The sequence below is a fragment of the Halichoeres trimaculatus genome, unplaced genomic scaffold (assembly GCF_033239565.1).
Source record: "Halichoeres trimaculatus isolate MK-OKI-2021-1 unplaced genomic scaffold, fHalTri1.1 fHalTri1_scaffold_4, whole genome shotgun sequence".
NCBI classification, from domain to species: domain Eukaryota; kingdom Metazoa; phylum Chordata; class Actinopteri; order Labriformes; family Labridae; genus Halichoeres; species Halichoeres trimaculatus.
The window spans coordinates 16,406,562-16,422,403 of record NW_027437182.1 but is presented as its reverse complement, the minus strand read 5'-3'; the positions used below and the strand labels follow the sequence as shown (position 1 = coordinate 16,422,403).

Sequence of the window (15,842 nt, the reverse complement as noted above, 5' to 3'; positions counted from 1 at the left end):
GTCTTTTTCATAAAGTGGAAAGCACAAGGAAAACACTGGCAAAGATATTATTGGAGGCTTTATAGCTGCTGCTACAGTTCATTTGCTCTTTCTAATGGCCTAAATTTATTAGTTTAGTTGCTAATTGAATAACTTTTTTGAATAAACTGCAAATAATACTTTTGAATAAAAATTAAATACATAGATATAGGGATCCAACTGTCAAGCTCAATGTCCATAATCAATATGAGAGAGACAAAATACAGAACATTACATCCAGTGGTGTAAATATTGATGGTACATTGGGTGCAGCAACAACAAGGCCCAGAAGTTGTCAGGGGCCAGTGGTGAAAGAGAAAAGCAAAGCAGCTATCCAGAATTGACACTGCCCCCAGTTTTTGTGAATGAAATAGCTCAGGGTGGGTTGTTAAGGTAACGCTGTGTCCAAACGTGTGTGTGCTGGCACTGGGTTGGGGGTAGGGGCACACACACGAAAAAAATCATTTGCATCAGGCCTTCCACCATGATGTTACACTACGGATGACATTACAACAGCAAAGAGCAGTTAAAGAGTTCTTACTCTATGTTGCCTCAATTTTCATGTTGAGAGAAAAGTAACAATAGATTTATGCTCTTTTTTTACTGTGTGAAGCAAAACAATTTACATCCATGGCACAATTTTTTTTACATTAAATGTAAAACTAAAAAAAGTGTAGATCTAAATGAGTTTGCTGATTAAAAATGTAGAGCAAAGAAATAAAATCCCTTTCAATCTGGCATTTAACATAAGCCCACACTCAGTGACACAAGATCTTCCTCTTGCTTCTGGAACATTGGAACAAATGTCTCTTTGTGTTTTAATTGCTGGAGGTTTGTTTATTGATATGATTTTGTTATTTGTTGATTGAATCTTGTATGTTTTTTTTTTTACAATATGGACCTACTAGGTCTGAATTAATATGTTTTAACTTAAGCTTTACCTTTCAAATAAATCTGGCTCTATACAAAAGTGCCCGCAACCTCTTGCTCAGCACCTACCATCCTGCTAACATTCATAAGTTTCAGTGAAAGTCTTCAGAATGCACAGAGCATAGACCAACTGGAAACAGAGCTGACATGAATCCTGGCAACTGCAGTTACAAAACCTGTTCTACGTGCATCAAAATACATGTTAAATGATAAGACAGAGTAAACATTTGGACAAAATTTTATTAGTTTCCTTTCGAAAACCGAATGCAGACAAAGTATTTCACTGCAACAACACATTTCAATCTACATTGTACACTTACGTATGGGTGTAAATTGGGAGTCTGCTTAAACATGACTGGGTGTGTTACAGGTAAAGCAAAAATATCAGGCAAATCAACAAAAAAAACATTTGCTTAGTCAGTGCTGGGTAGTGAGTCACTAGCAGTCTGAAGGAGGAAAGGACTCAATCCTGGCTGGTAAAATATTTACAGCAACATTTTATGAGTTCTACTGTCAGGTGCAACAAGGTTGAATACAAAGGCAAAAAACAAACAAAAAACAAGATCCTATAAAAGTACAGCAATGACAATTTAAAACCCATGTCTCCTTTTCTTCATCTTTTAGACAGTATTTATTTTACAAAAATTGACTGTTTTCCTTGTACACCCTTCCCCAATGCTTCTACAGTTAAGACAACAAATCTTTTAAACTTCGAGTGATCAGGCACCGACATGTTGTGGCCTATATTAAAAATACAAAAGGGTACAGTGTGAAGATAACATGGTCTGGTTCTTAGTCGCTCATCTCCATATCTTCCTGATGGTGATCATCTCCATTCAACTTGGACTTTTTAGGGATTGGGACTTCAGACCTCTCCACCTCCTCTTGGCCTTTTGGTGATGAGGCAGAGTCTGAGTCACTCTTCCTCTCGTCGTCATCCTCCTCCACTTCTTTTTCACTGTCATAACCTTGCTCCTCTTCATCATAATCTCGAGTCACCTGCACAGATAATTTAGGCGGGTGTTAAAAAAAGTGGTGCCAAGGGAAAAGCTGACAGGACTGGTTTGCTGTTAGATGTTCTTTTTGTTTCAGCAGTTTGTTAGATAAAGCTTACTGTAGATGTGCTGCTGGATACCAATCATTTACATAGGAAACTGCATTCTGACTTACCTTGACGTCTCCTTTCTCACTATCTGACTTGCGGTCCCGATCCCGTTCCTTGTCTTTGCTCCTCTTCTTCTTACTGGGGGAGCGTTCTCTTTCATCTCTGCTCCGGTCCCTGTCCTCCCTCCTGTCACGATCACGCTCCTTTTCGCGTTCCTTGTCCTTCTTTTTCTCCTTCTTGTGTCTGTCAACACGACAAATATTTGATGTTTTTCCATTATACTCAAAATGATATCAAAGTTGCATGTACGTAGTATGTAGTTAAATGAGCCAAGACTCACCGCCTGGGTGACGGAGATCTGGACGGCCTCCTCTTGGGTGACCGGGATGCACTGCGACTTCGCCTGTGCCTCCTGCAACACAAATTAGTGACCAGAAAGAAAAATGAAAACTATCGTAATCCCTGTCAATATGGCCGACTGTGGACAGCCAATATTACAGAGAATACCATTTATTTTTAAAAAGTTTTTTAAAGTTTAATGAATGGTATGTTTACATGTTTAACAGTACATAATCCCCCATTGAGGTCAGACCCACTTACCGACTTATACTTCTAGACCTCCTAGCACTGCTGTAGCTCTTTGGAGGCGTCTTTGACCTTTTCTTAGACTTCTCCTCCTTTCTCCGGTCCCTGATCAAGACACAAGCAGGATTAACAACAGTCAGTGGTACACTCTGCCTCTGAGTTTAAAATATCAGAAAGCATAATGCCCCCTCAAGGCAGCCATTTTGGTCCACAAAAAAATGCTTAAGTTACTGACCTTGATCTGCTGCGGCGGCCTCTTTCCCGAGAGTGGGACCTCCTCCTCCGAGGACTCTTGGACCTTCTCCTACTCCTTGAGTGGGACCTCCGTCGTGACCTGCTCCTTGAACGTCTGCCAACAACAAGAAATAGACCGTGTACAAACTAAATGTATCCAGGCCATCATTCTCTGTTCAAATCTGATATTTTCCAGTCCAAGCAAATGAAACGCATGCAGGTGTCTTTACCTGTGTCTAGAGCGAGATCTGGACCGTCTGCGCCGTGACCTTGAGCGAGAACGAGAGTGCTTGCGCTTGTCATCTTTCTTATCTGCAGACAAAAATGAGATCAGGTTGAGTATCTATGACAGAGACTATACTGAAGAATACAGCATAATATTTTATAGCCACACTTAGAAAATATCGACTTCTGTTGCTTTTTAAGATTACTCACTTCCTGGTTCGATAGCTGCAGAAATGAGAGACTGGGCCTCTCGGACTCTCTTCATGGCCTCTTCAATCTCCTTGTTAGAGGCATCAGTCTTCAGCCCTGGATTCAGGTTCAGTCCAGCTGCTAATGGATTCAATCTGCAATTTCCATGAAATATTTAGAATTCCCTCAAAGACACTGGATTGCAAAACTAAAATGAAATGTGTGGAGTTTCTTACTTGGGGTCCATGGACTGCATGAGCTTCAGGAAGTCTGCGGAAAGAGCCTGAAAAACGCGAGAGATTTATAAATACTAGATGTGCTTAGTTTAAAAAAACATGAATATAATTAATCAAGTCTTTACCTGGGGGTTCATGTTTGGTCCTGGCATTCCCATTGCAGCCATTTGCTCCATGTTGGGAGCCCCGAGACCTCCAAACGGTGTCCCTCCCATCTGAAGTCACAAAGACAACTGAGAAACTTGGCCAAACTACCCACTTTTTTAGAATAATCGATGAAACTACAACTTGGTCCATGTAAAATTTGTACGTTTATAAGGTTCTAAATGAACATAACTTAAGCCCTAAGGGAAAGAATGGTATGAAACTCACTGTTGCCAGAGGATTGGGAGTTGGAAGAAGGCCTCCCCCAGGCATCATTCCTGCCACGGCATTAGCTGGAGCCAGCAGCGACATAGCTTTAGATTCATCAGGAATCACTCCTGGAGAGAGACAGCAACATTTCAGTGTGTGCTCCAAGCAGACGTCGATAAACACTCAGACAAGACTTGCAGACAAGCCACCTCGGTCTAACTACTCTGTAGTGAAAAAAGTAATCAAAATCCACTGTTTGTCTTGTCTGTAAATCTTGATCCCTAACTTTTTTTTGTGAAAGTATGATTGATTGTAGGCTTAGCATCTATGAGTTCAAAATTCACAATACACACTGTGTTCAACACTGCCAAGATTTTATCACCTGTACTTGTTTTTTAAGTCATGAACCAAACGTAAGCAAGCACAGCCAGTTGTCCCGTGGGATGTGCTCTCAACTTTCATTAGATGTTTTATGAACAAGCGACTCGCGCCGGCTGCTTCGCTATAAAGCACACAAAAACATTGAGATACAGAAAACAAGTTCATGATTTGGGTGTAGACACATGGGTACATTTCAACATCACTTACCATTACCAATACAAAAAATAAAAAAACAGAAAAGGTCTAGTCATATTACCTTTTCTGGGCTTTTGTTGGCATTTACTCTGCACAATCCCACCACAAAAAAAATACTTACTTTGCAACCAGATACAGTACTACTAAAAACTACTGACGTTCTAGGTCTTACCCAACACTTTATCACTTAACAATGTCAAAGATAAACTGAACTAAACAGTTAATGGCTACAGCAAGCAACATTTTTGATAACGTCATGACCAATGTGCCCAAAGCTGAAGAAAAACCAAACAGTATAATCAAAGGTAAAATCTTATGGAGATGATCATCCATGGGTGTGCAATCTGAAAACAGGCTAATTCTGTAATCTGACAAATTACAATCTAAAAAAGGGGGAGAGAGAGAGAGAGAGGGGGGAGAGACACACACACATGCGCGCACACACACACACGCACACAACAGAAAGGACACTTGAGAAACAGGATAAGGCTGCAGAAGACAAAACTGTTGGTGGCATTTTCAGCAGGGCCTGGTATATAGGGCTGGCTGAACCAGGAAAAAGAACTGTAAAACACAACAACAAAAGAAACACCACTGTTAAACGTGAGAGTCACTCAACTCTTTCAGAGTAATGTGTGGAGAGGGTCAATAAAATACATTTGTACTGCAACAGCAAGCAGAGGCTTAAAACTACTGTATGTCTTGTGTGTTAGTGACAATTTGGAAATAAAGACGCACAGTGTAAAAAATATAAGACTTTGGCACATGAAGCAGGTTAATGCCAAAGGCAGTTTGTGCTAATCATGATTAATGACCAAATCATTCCCTATTTAGCTTCCACCACATCTGCTTAGTGAAACTGTGGATGATGGCACACACCTTCACATCTAGTCTAGCATGCACAGTTGATTAGTTCATCTATCCTGCATGCTCTACGCTTGGTGTAGGGATGTCCCGAACAGGTTTCCCCCATCTAGGCCCTGATCCTGTATTTATATTTAGCACTCAAGAAAAGCATACTCCATACTAACATTAATTTCAAAATCTTTGTATTTTAAGCTCTGCTCAACATAACAAAGCCTGACCTTAAACAGCCACAGTACGTCCATGCAAGTGTTTTCATGTATTTGACTGATTAAACCTCTAGACTTTCAGATCTGCAAGATTATTTTCTCTTCTGCTATGATCTGTGGCATCTCTTAGGGTGAGGCAACCTACACCTTGAGTGTGCGTACACAAGCAAACTCCAACAGCAGCCTCATCCCCTGTGAAACCAAAAGAAAGGTTTAATCAGCCACTAACAGAAAACACTGGTGTGCATGTTTAGAGTCCCTAATGGTGTCCTACTCTGATGCACACATAACAAAAATCGAAGTTATGTCAGTGTGGTCCTATTGTTGAGAGCCACACAAATAAATGTATACTATGCAAAATATACAAGTTTAAAATACTATCATATATTCTAAAAAGGAGACATTAAGTGTTTCCCCTGTTTATGGCATGCCGTTAGTGTCATTACCATGAGTTAAATAAAATCCATTAATATCAAATGTTACAGGCACAACACATTACGATGTGAAATGCATACTCAGAGGCCAAAAATATAAACAGAGGATCAGAAAAGGCTTAATTTCAAGCTGACGTCAAGCAGTTAAAAAAAAAACATACTAAGCCTTGTTAGCCTGGCGTTGCCAGACCCAGGCCGTGATGCATGTTGAGCAGATCTGCTCGGGTCATCCCTAGTTAGGTGCGTGGCTACAAATTTAACACATTTTGTTCAATAGATGTATTTAAATCCTTAAATCATGTGAAGAATTGAGATTGCCCTGCACCCTCTCTCCTAAACCACCTCATTTGGCTTAAGAGTTGTGTGGCTAGTGTCTAAAAAAATAATGCCTTGAACAGAGAGAAAACAAACAAAGAGTTAATATTTTACTGCAGAACAAGAGAAGGGGGCTTGCAAGCCTGGTGCCATATTTTTTTCTAATCTCCTGATGGCAGCAGAGGACCACTTTCAGCCAGCAAGGAAGGGGCTCTCTGCAAATGACTTGTCCACTATGAAAACCACAACACAAATAACAGAGAGAAAGATTTACAGCTAGATTGTAAGACATGGACACAAATGTACATTTCCCTTTTAAATACCTAGAACTGCCAAGCAATAAAAAGCTTAGCTAATTTTGCTTGGTCAGAAAAAAACACTCACAATGGCTCACAAACTTGTTGCATATTTATATAAAAAATCTAGACAATGTGATGCATGTTTGGAGATCGCAACATGAGCGCGCAACAATAAAACAGATACCCACCTTCAGCAAAAGGGACCACGATCAAGGCTCTGTCCACGAAGACGGTGTTCGTCAGGTGCTGGGAAACTCCCACCGACTCAGACTCAAGGAACTTTACAAAACAGACACGTGAAGTCACAGGCAAGGGAGAGTCACTGGAAAAAAATACAGATATGTTGTGCAAAGAATACAAACAAGAAGATCGAACATGCCTTCTTCAAAATGAGTCAGAGATTTTGTGTCACCAGAGATAAGTGAGAAAAAAAGAAACACGGGATGTAAAATTTAGTTCTATCTGGGATCTCAATACCTTGATTGCACTCCCAAATTGTCTAAACCCTTTAAACATTGCAGTGTTACCAGAACTCCCGTTGAAACTCGATGTTGCCTGTGAGTGGAGTTATCAATTAAAGGTGATTAAGTTCTCTCTAGCTTGTTGTTTCCTACCTGTTAAGAAGCCAGGTGTTAACCGGTAGAGGAAAATACAGCACAAAGAACAGTCATTAACTGCTGTATTAAAAATTAAAGAACTCTAAAATGCAACACTTCCCAAAAGTAATGTAGGGAACCATTCGCCAAAAGGCGCTCATTGTGAAATCATACATGGACAGCTCTAAAAATTAATTGCATACTATGAATTTAACCTTAAGTTGCAAACTCGTTGTTTTACTTTGTAGACCAAAACGACCTACCCTTTTACCCTTCACATAAATTCACGAGTAAATGGTGTTTTAATGTTTCTTTTTAACGTCTTTTCTGATTAAATCAATTTAGCGTACAACCACGCAGCTCCGTTTATGCTGTGCCATTGCACTGGTTGTTCAACACGCATTTATATACGGCAACTTCGATCAGAATCTTTATTGAATCACTTATACTAAAAACAATGAACAGAGTCAAATACTGCTTCTTTTTGCCGTAACGACTCGGGGAGTGACTGCGTTAACTTGGCGCGGGCAGACGTTAGCAACCAGCATACGATTCCTGAGGCCTACTCCACAGGCCTCAAAAGAGCCAATCTTGAGCTCAAGAATGAGACTTATGATAACGTTTAAGTATGCGATACTTACTCGGGTGGAAACAACTTAAGCTCTTCTATGTTTCCGAGGAATCCAAACAGAGTCCTCATTTGCTCGGAAGTGGTACTCGGGGAGACATTTGTCACCTGAATGACGTGCGTGTTGGAATTCATTTTCGCTAATGCTAATCAACCTAGCTAGCTTTACGCTAGCAACGTGCCTGAACTGTGAACAAAGACACGGATTGTTAAACGACTTAAATGAGAACAGTATCAAGCAAAAACGTAACCCAGCATCTTTCCAATTGTTTGAATGTGGTTTGAAGCTGCTGCGGACGAACGGACGACCACCGCGAGCAGGAACCAACAATGCCACTGTTGAAATGTCGCGAGGCAGAGATGGTGCTTTCAAATACAATAGTAAAGTAATGCTCAGTTTTCGTGGTTGTCACTAGTACGTACTAGTACGTCTTTGACAGACGTACTTCACAAGAAATTTTTTTTTTTTTTTTTAAAAAGAGAAACCTGTACAAAAAAGAGGGTGAAAAAAGGGCACCTTTTTCTTTTGAAATGCAGTGGGGAATAAATAAGCAACCTATGTAAATAGGCAAGCTTAAACTATATGGTTCTTCATTTAGCAGTTGACTAAGTGATTCAGCTACTTAAGATTCCGTTATATGTTTCTAAACAACAGCAGGAATGGGACTAAGAAGTACAATCCTTTCCCTTAGGGCTTAAGTTATGTTCATTTAGAACCTAATATACATACAAAATGTATATGGACCAGATTGTAGTTTCGTATTCTAAAAAAGTGGGTAATTTGGCCAAGTTTCTCAGTTGTCTTTTATGACTTCAGATAGGACACCGTTTGGAGGGCTCGGGGCTTCCTATTTAATTTTGAACCTCATTAAATTGTAAATGTTTATGTAAAAATATTGAAAGTTAAGTCAAAATGAGGATTTTCAATCGAAATAATTGCATGAGATAATCAATTATTCACAGAAGATTTGGTTTCAACCTAGTCGAATTTTCGAGAAATCAGTGACAGAAACCTAAATTAGGAAAGTTTTATATTTTCCTACTACCTGTGAAGGAAGCATTTGTGGACGCGTCTGACTGAATGTGGGCGGGGTTAAGACGGTCGTGTCACAGTATGTTGTTGCTAGGCTGCTAGCTGGCGCTGCGCTCTCGTACTGTGTTTTACTCTTAATCTTCTTGCCATTACAAAGCCATGCAACGACCGTAATAACTACGGAGTGATACTTTTTTGCAGAGATATATCTATTACTTCAAACAAGGGTCTTGCATCGTGCATAGGTCAGACAAACTGCATCGGAAGACAAGTCAACGACCCAAAAATGAGGCGCAAAGTCGTTGCTTGCTAACGTAGCACCCTCGACGTGAGCTGGTATGTCAACAGGTTGCTGTATTTTTGGTATCTGCGGATACTTCGATTAGATGATTTATTCAAATCATGGAATCATCTTGTTAATTTGATTTTAATGTACGTTTAGTAAGGAGGATGGGTTGTTTTATTGCATTAAGTTGAGGACCCAGTAAGTAATTGCATAATCCCCAAACAGGCTGTCAAGGATGGATCGACGACATGAGACAGGCAAGTGTATGTTCTTCTTATGTCTCCTCGTTGCAAATGATTCTTGTTGTTTATTTCTCTGCTTAAAAGCACATGGTTAAGCTTTTGAGGCCTCATTGTGGACTGGCGCAGAATGTTTAGAAAGTACTGTCTGTAGAGCCCTGAGAAACATGTCACCCTCCATCACTTCAGACACCGCAAAAAGTATCTTTGAGGGTCCATGTCAATCCCCGCAACTTCATTCAGCTACAAAAGTTCAACGTTTTGACACAGATCACTGCATTTCAAAGGGAATTTTACCATTTGCTGTCAACGCTATTAACACTCTACTTTAAAACAATAATCTGAAATATATCCAACGAATCACTCGTGATTCAAAGTTACTTATCAGTAGTGTTTTACTGACAGTGTGTCAGAAAAATGTCTAATCTATTTTTATTCCCGTAAAATCTGTTCATAAAAGTATTTTTAGTATTTACCTTTATAATGACTACTATGGTTATTGTATTTTACAGGAAAGTGTTTTCATCTTCTGAGAACTACTAAGTGGAAAAACACCAAGTGATGAATATTTTCCCATGTGCACCTACATTCTCATGACAACAGCAGAGAGAAATGGGCATCTTAAGACTGGTAGCCAGAATCATGGGTAGGATCAGTACTTTCAGGTCCTATCAGTTCCTTCTACTCCTTGCTGCTGCTTTGGCAGTAGTAGCTTTTTACTACTTTGGCTCAGAGAGGCAGAACTTTTCCAGCACCACCAAAAGGATCAAGCAGAGCCAGGCCAGCCACAACATCAACAGAAACGATGCAGACCTAACTGTGGACACCAAGCTAGTACACTCTGAGGAGCAAGGAGGAGAAGAGCGAGACGCAGGAGGAGAGAGTGAGGGGTTTATGTCCAGAGGAAGGGACAGTGGAGCTGTTGATCAACATTACCATGCGCTCATGATGTTTACCAAGGTGGATAAGAGCCGAAGCCTGCAGGACAAGTTCAGGGTGGCCATGTTGTCAATGGTAAAGCATGCACGCTTTCTGGAGGAAGAGGTGTTGATGCTTCATTTTGTGAGCGACCCAGCCAGCAAAGAACTCGGTGAGAGGATGCTGCAGGAACTTCTCTCTGATGCAACATTTAAGTATAAGGTAAGTAATAAAAACAGTCATGCTATTTGTAGTAAAGCTTTCTCTGATGTGAGATGAAGTCACTGGAGTTTAGTGTTATGCAAATTAGATAGTGGATTAGTATTTCAGGGTGTGAATTATGAAGCTGAGCGGCCATTAATTTGCCTTTCCTAAGACTTCAAAAAATTGGCACATATAGATTTTAAGAACTATTTCATTGACCTGTTGATGATTTTTTTTCTCAAAACATTATCCATCAGAGCTTTAGATTAACCGTAATGCTCTCTCATGGGATTATTTTTCATGGCTGCTGGGTCAACAGGCTCATGGAAACATAACTCTTAACTGTTTGGCTATAGATAGACCAGATCTCCTCTCGGAGATCACTGGAGCAGATGAAATAGCAGATGTTTGGATGCCATGATTGACACAAGTGTGCAGCACAGCTGGTGGGAAATTAGAATGAACATGATAATCAGCTTTTGGGGTAAAACAGTGCCAGAAAGAACATTTTTTTTGTAGCTACTTGTATTTAGTGTGCATCTATGTCCGGTAAACTTGTTTCACTCTGTATTTCTTGTACAATACAAATTTATTTTTTAAGTTGAGATACAGATGCAGAAGAGCATGCATAAATCAACTTCTGATTACAGTCAAACATCAAAAGGCATTTTACACACTTTTTTTGGCAGCACATTTTAGCTGAATCTAAGTGTGGTTGTGTTTTTCCAGAGACAGAAAAGGAATCTGAGTAAAAACATTTCTATCTGAAATACAGATGTGTAATTTCATTGTCTGACGTCACTGGAAGCACACTGACCTCTTTACCCAGACCAAGAGTAGGTCAGTGCAGAAAGATCCAATTTAAAGTTAAACACAGGGGGGCAGTGTTGCCCTACCAAAGTAGCTCCTCACACGAGGGGGCATCCCTCTGCTGCTGTGTTCTTTCTGCCAAAACATTCTGTGATGTCCCCTCTCTGCTGCTGTTGCTCTCTGTTATATGCAGTTTCATGTCCCCTTTCTCCTTTTATTGTTTCAAGCACACTCAAAAACAGATAAATCCTACACATCTCTTAGGCTTTTTGTCTCAAAAATGTCTCATCATCTACATCTGCTGGGATACTCATATTTTGTCTCAGACGGGTCTCTTGCTCTTATTAGATTTGTTAGGAATTTGCTCAGCTTGTCTTCTTGGCAATTTTGAAATTTAGTCTTTTTCACTGTTATTAACGCTCAGTATTCATACTGGGCTGAAATGCTCATTGGTGCTCAGTTGTGGTGCATAGAAAAAAGTAATATCAGACAAGTTTTACTGACCAAATACTGTTAGACTTGCGTGACCACTAGAAATGATAAAATTCATTACTGTATCAAATCAGCCGCACCCTGTGAATAACTATCAAAGATTTAAAGCAAAACTGTAATATGCTGAGATTAACTGTAATTTCTGGATGAGGAGCAGCATCAACAGCATATTTTTTGGCATGCCCATAAATGATGAGTTCAATTTTACCGACCAGTCCAAGGCCATAAGTAGGGCTGGACAATGTATGTTGCATATTGTCCATTCTTAAAAAAATGACCCCAATTAAAGCTGCAAGCAGCATTAGACGGGTCCTCGGGCTCCTGCCGGTTTTCCCTCCAATGTGTCCATCAAAATAAGAGGAACATTTCGGTGTTTGTTTCATCTCTCTACGACATTCCTAGCCCCAGTTAGGGCTGTTTTGGTGTGCATAGGGTGAAAGTGAGCCTAATGGCTCTGAGAGAATATTATGGGATGTCTGGGAGTCAGTTGATACCATGGCAACGTATCCTCTGCTGTGCTGAATGACATCACCTGCTGCATGCTTGGAACTCTAATTAGCGTGACAGAACCCCAAACAGAGTGGCGACTGAGAGTTGATCAGGCATGTAATGTAAAGAAATCCTCACAGAGTCCACAATTTTACCCCAATCTGTGTCAAAAATATCATATTTGATAGTAGAGCTTGTGAGGAATCCATTTTTGGCATTTTTAAAGCTGTACGAGTTATACTTTTTTGTCTAGAAGCCCAAATGCGTCACAAAAACGCTGGAAAAGCGGTGGAAAAGTGCTAGAAATGGATTTTTTACTTTAGAGAAATGGCCGAACTACTTGTCCTGTAGGCCACAATGTTGGCTTAATGTGTGTAAAAATATCATATGGTTGTAGACAATTTTGTCAGGAATCCAACAATGTCATTTTTAAAGCTCTATGACTTTTAGTTTTTTGTCTAGAGGCCCAAATGCGGCACTAGTAGAATGTGTGTTTTGACCTGAAATCGGTTCTCCTCATCTGCTAACATGGAGAAATCCAAAAACGGCCAAAAGCGGTCGGTGACTTTGAGGGCTCGCCATTCGAAAACCGGGCCCGAAATAACAACTTCCTGAACAACTTTTGGAGAGCAGGGTCTAATCGGTCATGTGATGGTATTTTCAAGCATGTACCATTTTTGGTTTCAGTGGGTTTAATTTTTGCAGAAAGGGTTAAAAAAAATTTTTTTTAATTTTGTGAGGCAAATAGCCGGCTTCCTGTTGGAGATAGGTCCAGGGTAGCAGCGTATGATTTTTGCGTCTCGATGACACGAGCGTTTTGGTGTTGGTTTCATCTCTCTACGACATTCCTAGCCCGAGCTAGGGCCCTTAGCGTGTGCCTAGGTGGCGCTATTGAGCTTATTATGGGATGTCGGGGGACAATTTATTTATTTTATCAAATTTTCGGAGTCACAGAATGTGTGTTCCGATTTTGGTGAGTTTTTGAGCACGTTTAGGGGGTCTAATTAGCGTTCTCGCGTAGGAGGGAACAATAATAAGAAAGAAACGCAGCAGGAACAATAGTGTCCTCCGCCTTCGGCGGAGGACACCTTCTAGCCCTGCTAGAAGGTGCCCTCTGCTCAGGCCGAGGACCCTAAAAATCACAATGCAGGAGACGTTTGAAGCAAATAGTTCAGCTGCAGTTTGTATATCTCGGCTGGCAGATGATTCAATGCCAGTAAATCGTTGAAAAGCCAAAGTTGTTACAATAATTTTTTTCAGCAAAAGTTGGTACATCTTGCAGCAAGGTGATTACTTTTATAGGTCTTTTTCAAAGTTGTTTAAACCCAATTCACAAGGTCCAACTCTGCCTGCAGGCTCTGCAACCAGTGGTTTGATCATTTTTATAGTGTTATTCAAGAACAGCACATCTCAACATTATAAACTAGGATATTATAAACTAGGATAATGAGCCCTGAAATAATGTTCTGCATCTACTGTCACAAGTACAGCCAAAACCTCTGTCTCTCCCTTTCCCTGCACACAAGCACAGAAGCTTAGCCAAAGTTACAGATGGGATGGGGACTCCCCGGGGGTTGGCAATGGCATGTTTATGAGAATATAGCCACCCTTGTTTCTCATCTCAAGTGTCATTCCTCTCCGCTTATTTGTCTTGAAGAAGCATGAGGATGAGACCTCAGTTATGTAATATCTTAAGCCTGCATGACTCCTCATCAGTGTTAAATTCAATAAACAGCCTGTGGAGTCCCACCGCCCGGAGGCTGTGCTCATTACTGCCAACAACTTTCACTCAGTCCTTATGACACAGCATGCTGAAGTCCCTCTGCACTCAAGCATTACTCAGTGAAATTCTTCATTTTGAGATTATTCCTGTTTATCTAAATATTGTAGCAGTGTGCTATCCAAAGCTACTAAGGCAAAATGTTTTATTTTTCCATTTTACAACCCTGCCTAGGTTCTTATTGAGAAGTTTAACATGAGTGTGGTATTAAAAATAAAACAACAAGGAAGACAAAGCAAGTCCATATCTCTGAGGCCTATATACCCTGTATGGGAATTCCCAACCCCATTTCATTCAAAAGGGAAGTGGTTAGGTCTTCCCAGCTTTTTGGGGAGCCCCTGCATCTTTTGCTGATTAGCCTATATACTTAAGAATCTGGGTCAACAAATTCCCAGTATGTGCCCTTCTCATTACACACAGCAGACCAAGAGTGTTCTGTTTTTATACTATCCTATTAAATGGTGGGTAAACACACTCCATTACACATTCAACTTTCTCTAAATCTTGGGCAGCTGACTGGAATATAATCTCATACAAGCTCTGAAAAAGGTCTTGACGTGTCGTGACAAGAAAACACACAAAACACAAGTGTAAATGATTCATCATAAGCCATCGGGACATACACATTATGTACTGGATGTTATTAGTTTAATCTATTCTCAAATTTCCATTCCGCCTGTGGTTATTTCAAAGCATACTCCGAGGAGAGGGTATTGTGCTTTTTTTAGGCTTTGTATTGTACTTCATTTGCCCTATAACAGGTTTAAATGATTTATAGCAAAATTATTTTCAGCCTAGTTTTAGGGAACCCTTGTTTTAACCTCAGTCTGAAACTCTATTTGAGCTGCTGTTCCCCTACTCCATGAACCTCCTTCTGCCTGATTACCCAGCCCTCTGAAAACTTGTTAGAGGCAGAGCTATAGACTTTGGTGTTCAAGGCCCATCCAGCAAACATGTCATCAACCAGTTAGATTCTTGTACAATGACCTCACATTTTTAGCAAGTGTCGTACTCTGAAACATACTCGAGCAGGTTTAAGCTGCTGTAAAAGATTAACTCCCCTTTTGAAGTTCACTGTTTTGTTATAAGGGGCCATTTAAACAGCAATGCTTTTAGGATGAAACACAAAGGTATTGTTGCGTTTTGGCCTCTCATTTATTGCCAGCTACAGGCCTGGCATGCATACTACAACGTTTTCAGTCCCTCAGCGTTTCCATGTAAATGCAGATTTTTTTCTCTGCACTTTTTGCATTTTCATGTAAAATGCTGTAGTGTAAACGGGGCATCAATGGGTGTGCCATTTGTTGATTCAATGGTCTTCATCAGGACGCTCAGTCTGTGGATCATAAACAAAGTCAACATAGTATTCCTATGTAAGAGCTGAAGCATTAAGATTGTGCAGATTCCAAAATGTGAATTTTTACCACATCCTGATGTTTATAGTCTAATAACTTGCCGTTGCACACCCTTCCAAAGTTACACTGCTTTCCACAAACAGTCAAGGACTTAGCTTAATCTGCCAGGATCATTAAATAGTGTTTGTCTGTTAAAGCACATGGGGCTGTTTAGTAATCTCAGACATATTGTGGAAGTTCAATTTCAAGCATCTAACAATTTGAAGCGTCTCACATACGCACTGACTAATGCCAAGCTAAACCAGAGAAAGCTATTTCTCTGAAGCGAATTATGTTTTTCCTCATCCATCCATCCAAGCTTTGATGATCACTGCTTGCTATGTCAGAAAAATCCTCTTTCACTAATCTGTGGAGTTATCCAGTTTACATGGGCAAAGCA

The 15,842-nt window shown here is 40.3% G+C and overlaps 2 protein-coding genes across 6 annotated transcripts in view; one reads left to right on the top strand and one right to left on the bottom strand.

Annotated features, from left to right (window-relative positions):
• Positions 1 to 1,170: 1,170 nt before the first annotated feature.
• On the bottom strand, positions 1,171 to 8,172 carry LOC141788912 (uncharacterized). Of its 2 annotated transcripts, XM_074668073.1 has the most exons (12): positions 7,811 to 8,172; positions 6,762 to 6,895; positions 3,895 to 4,004; positions 3,648 to 3,737; positions 3,523 to 3,569; positions 3,308 to 3,441; positions 3,103 to 3,184; positions 2,874 to 2,987; positions 2,654 to 2,743; positions 2,394 to 2,465; positions 2,119 to 2,296; positions 1,171 to 1,947 (listed from the first exon to the last, which is right to left on the bottom strand). In XM_074668073.1, the coding sequence occupies exons 1-12, from the start codon at positions 7,930 to 7,932 to the stop codon at positions 1,741 to 1,743; spliced, it is 1,380 nt and encodes a 459-aa protein (XP_074524174.1). In that variant the 5' UTR covers positions 7,933 to 8,172; the 3' UTR covers positions 1,171 to 1,740. The 2 variants fall into 2 exon arrangements, with proteins under 2 accessions (XP_074524174.1, XP_074524175.1); XM_074668074.1 differs by lacking the exons at positions 6,762 to 6,895; positions 7,811 to 8,172 and adding an exon at positions 4,259 to 6,666.
• Positions 8,173 to 8,871: 699 nt separating this feature from the next.
• xxylt1 (xyloside xylosyltransferase 1) overlaps positions 8,872 to 15,842 on the top strand; it is a 29,734-nt gene continuing 22,763 nt past the window's right edge. Inside the window, exons 1-3 of one of the 4 annotated variants that reach the window (XM_074668584.1) lie at positions 8,872 to 9,166; positions 9,342 to 9,373; positions 9,868 to 10,495. In XM_074668584.1, the coding sequence (XP_074524685.1) occupies positions 9,968 to 10,495 (528 nt within the window). In that variant the 5' untranslated portion in view covers positions 8,872 to 9,166; positions 9,342 to 9,373; positions 9,868 to 9,967. Of the gene's footprint in view, positions 9,380 to 9,867; positions 10,496 to 15,842 lie in introns of all 4 variants that reach the window. The other 3 variants (XM_074668585.1, XM_074668582.1, XM_074668586.1) reach the window with 3 other exon arrangements.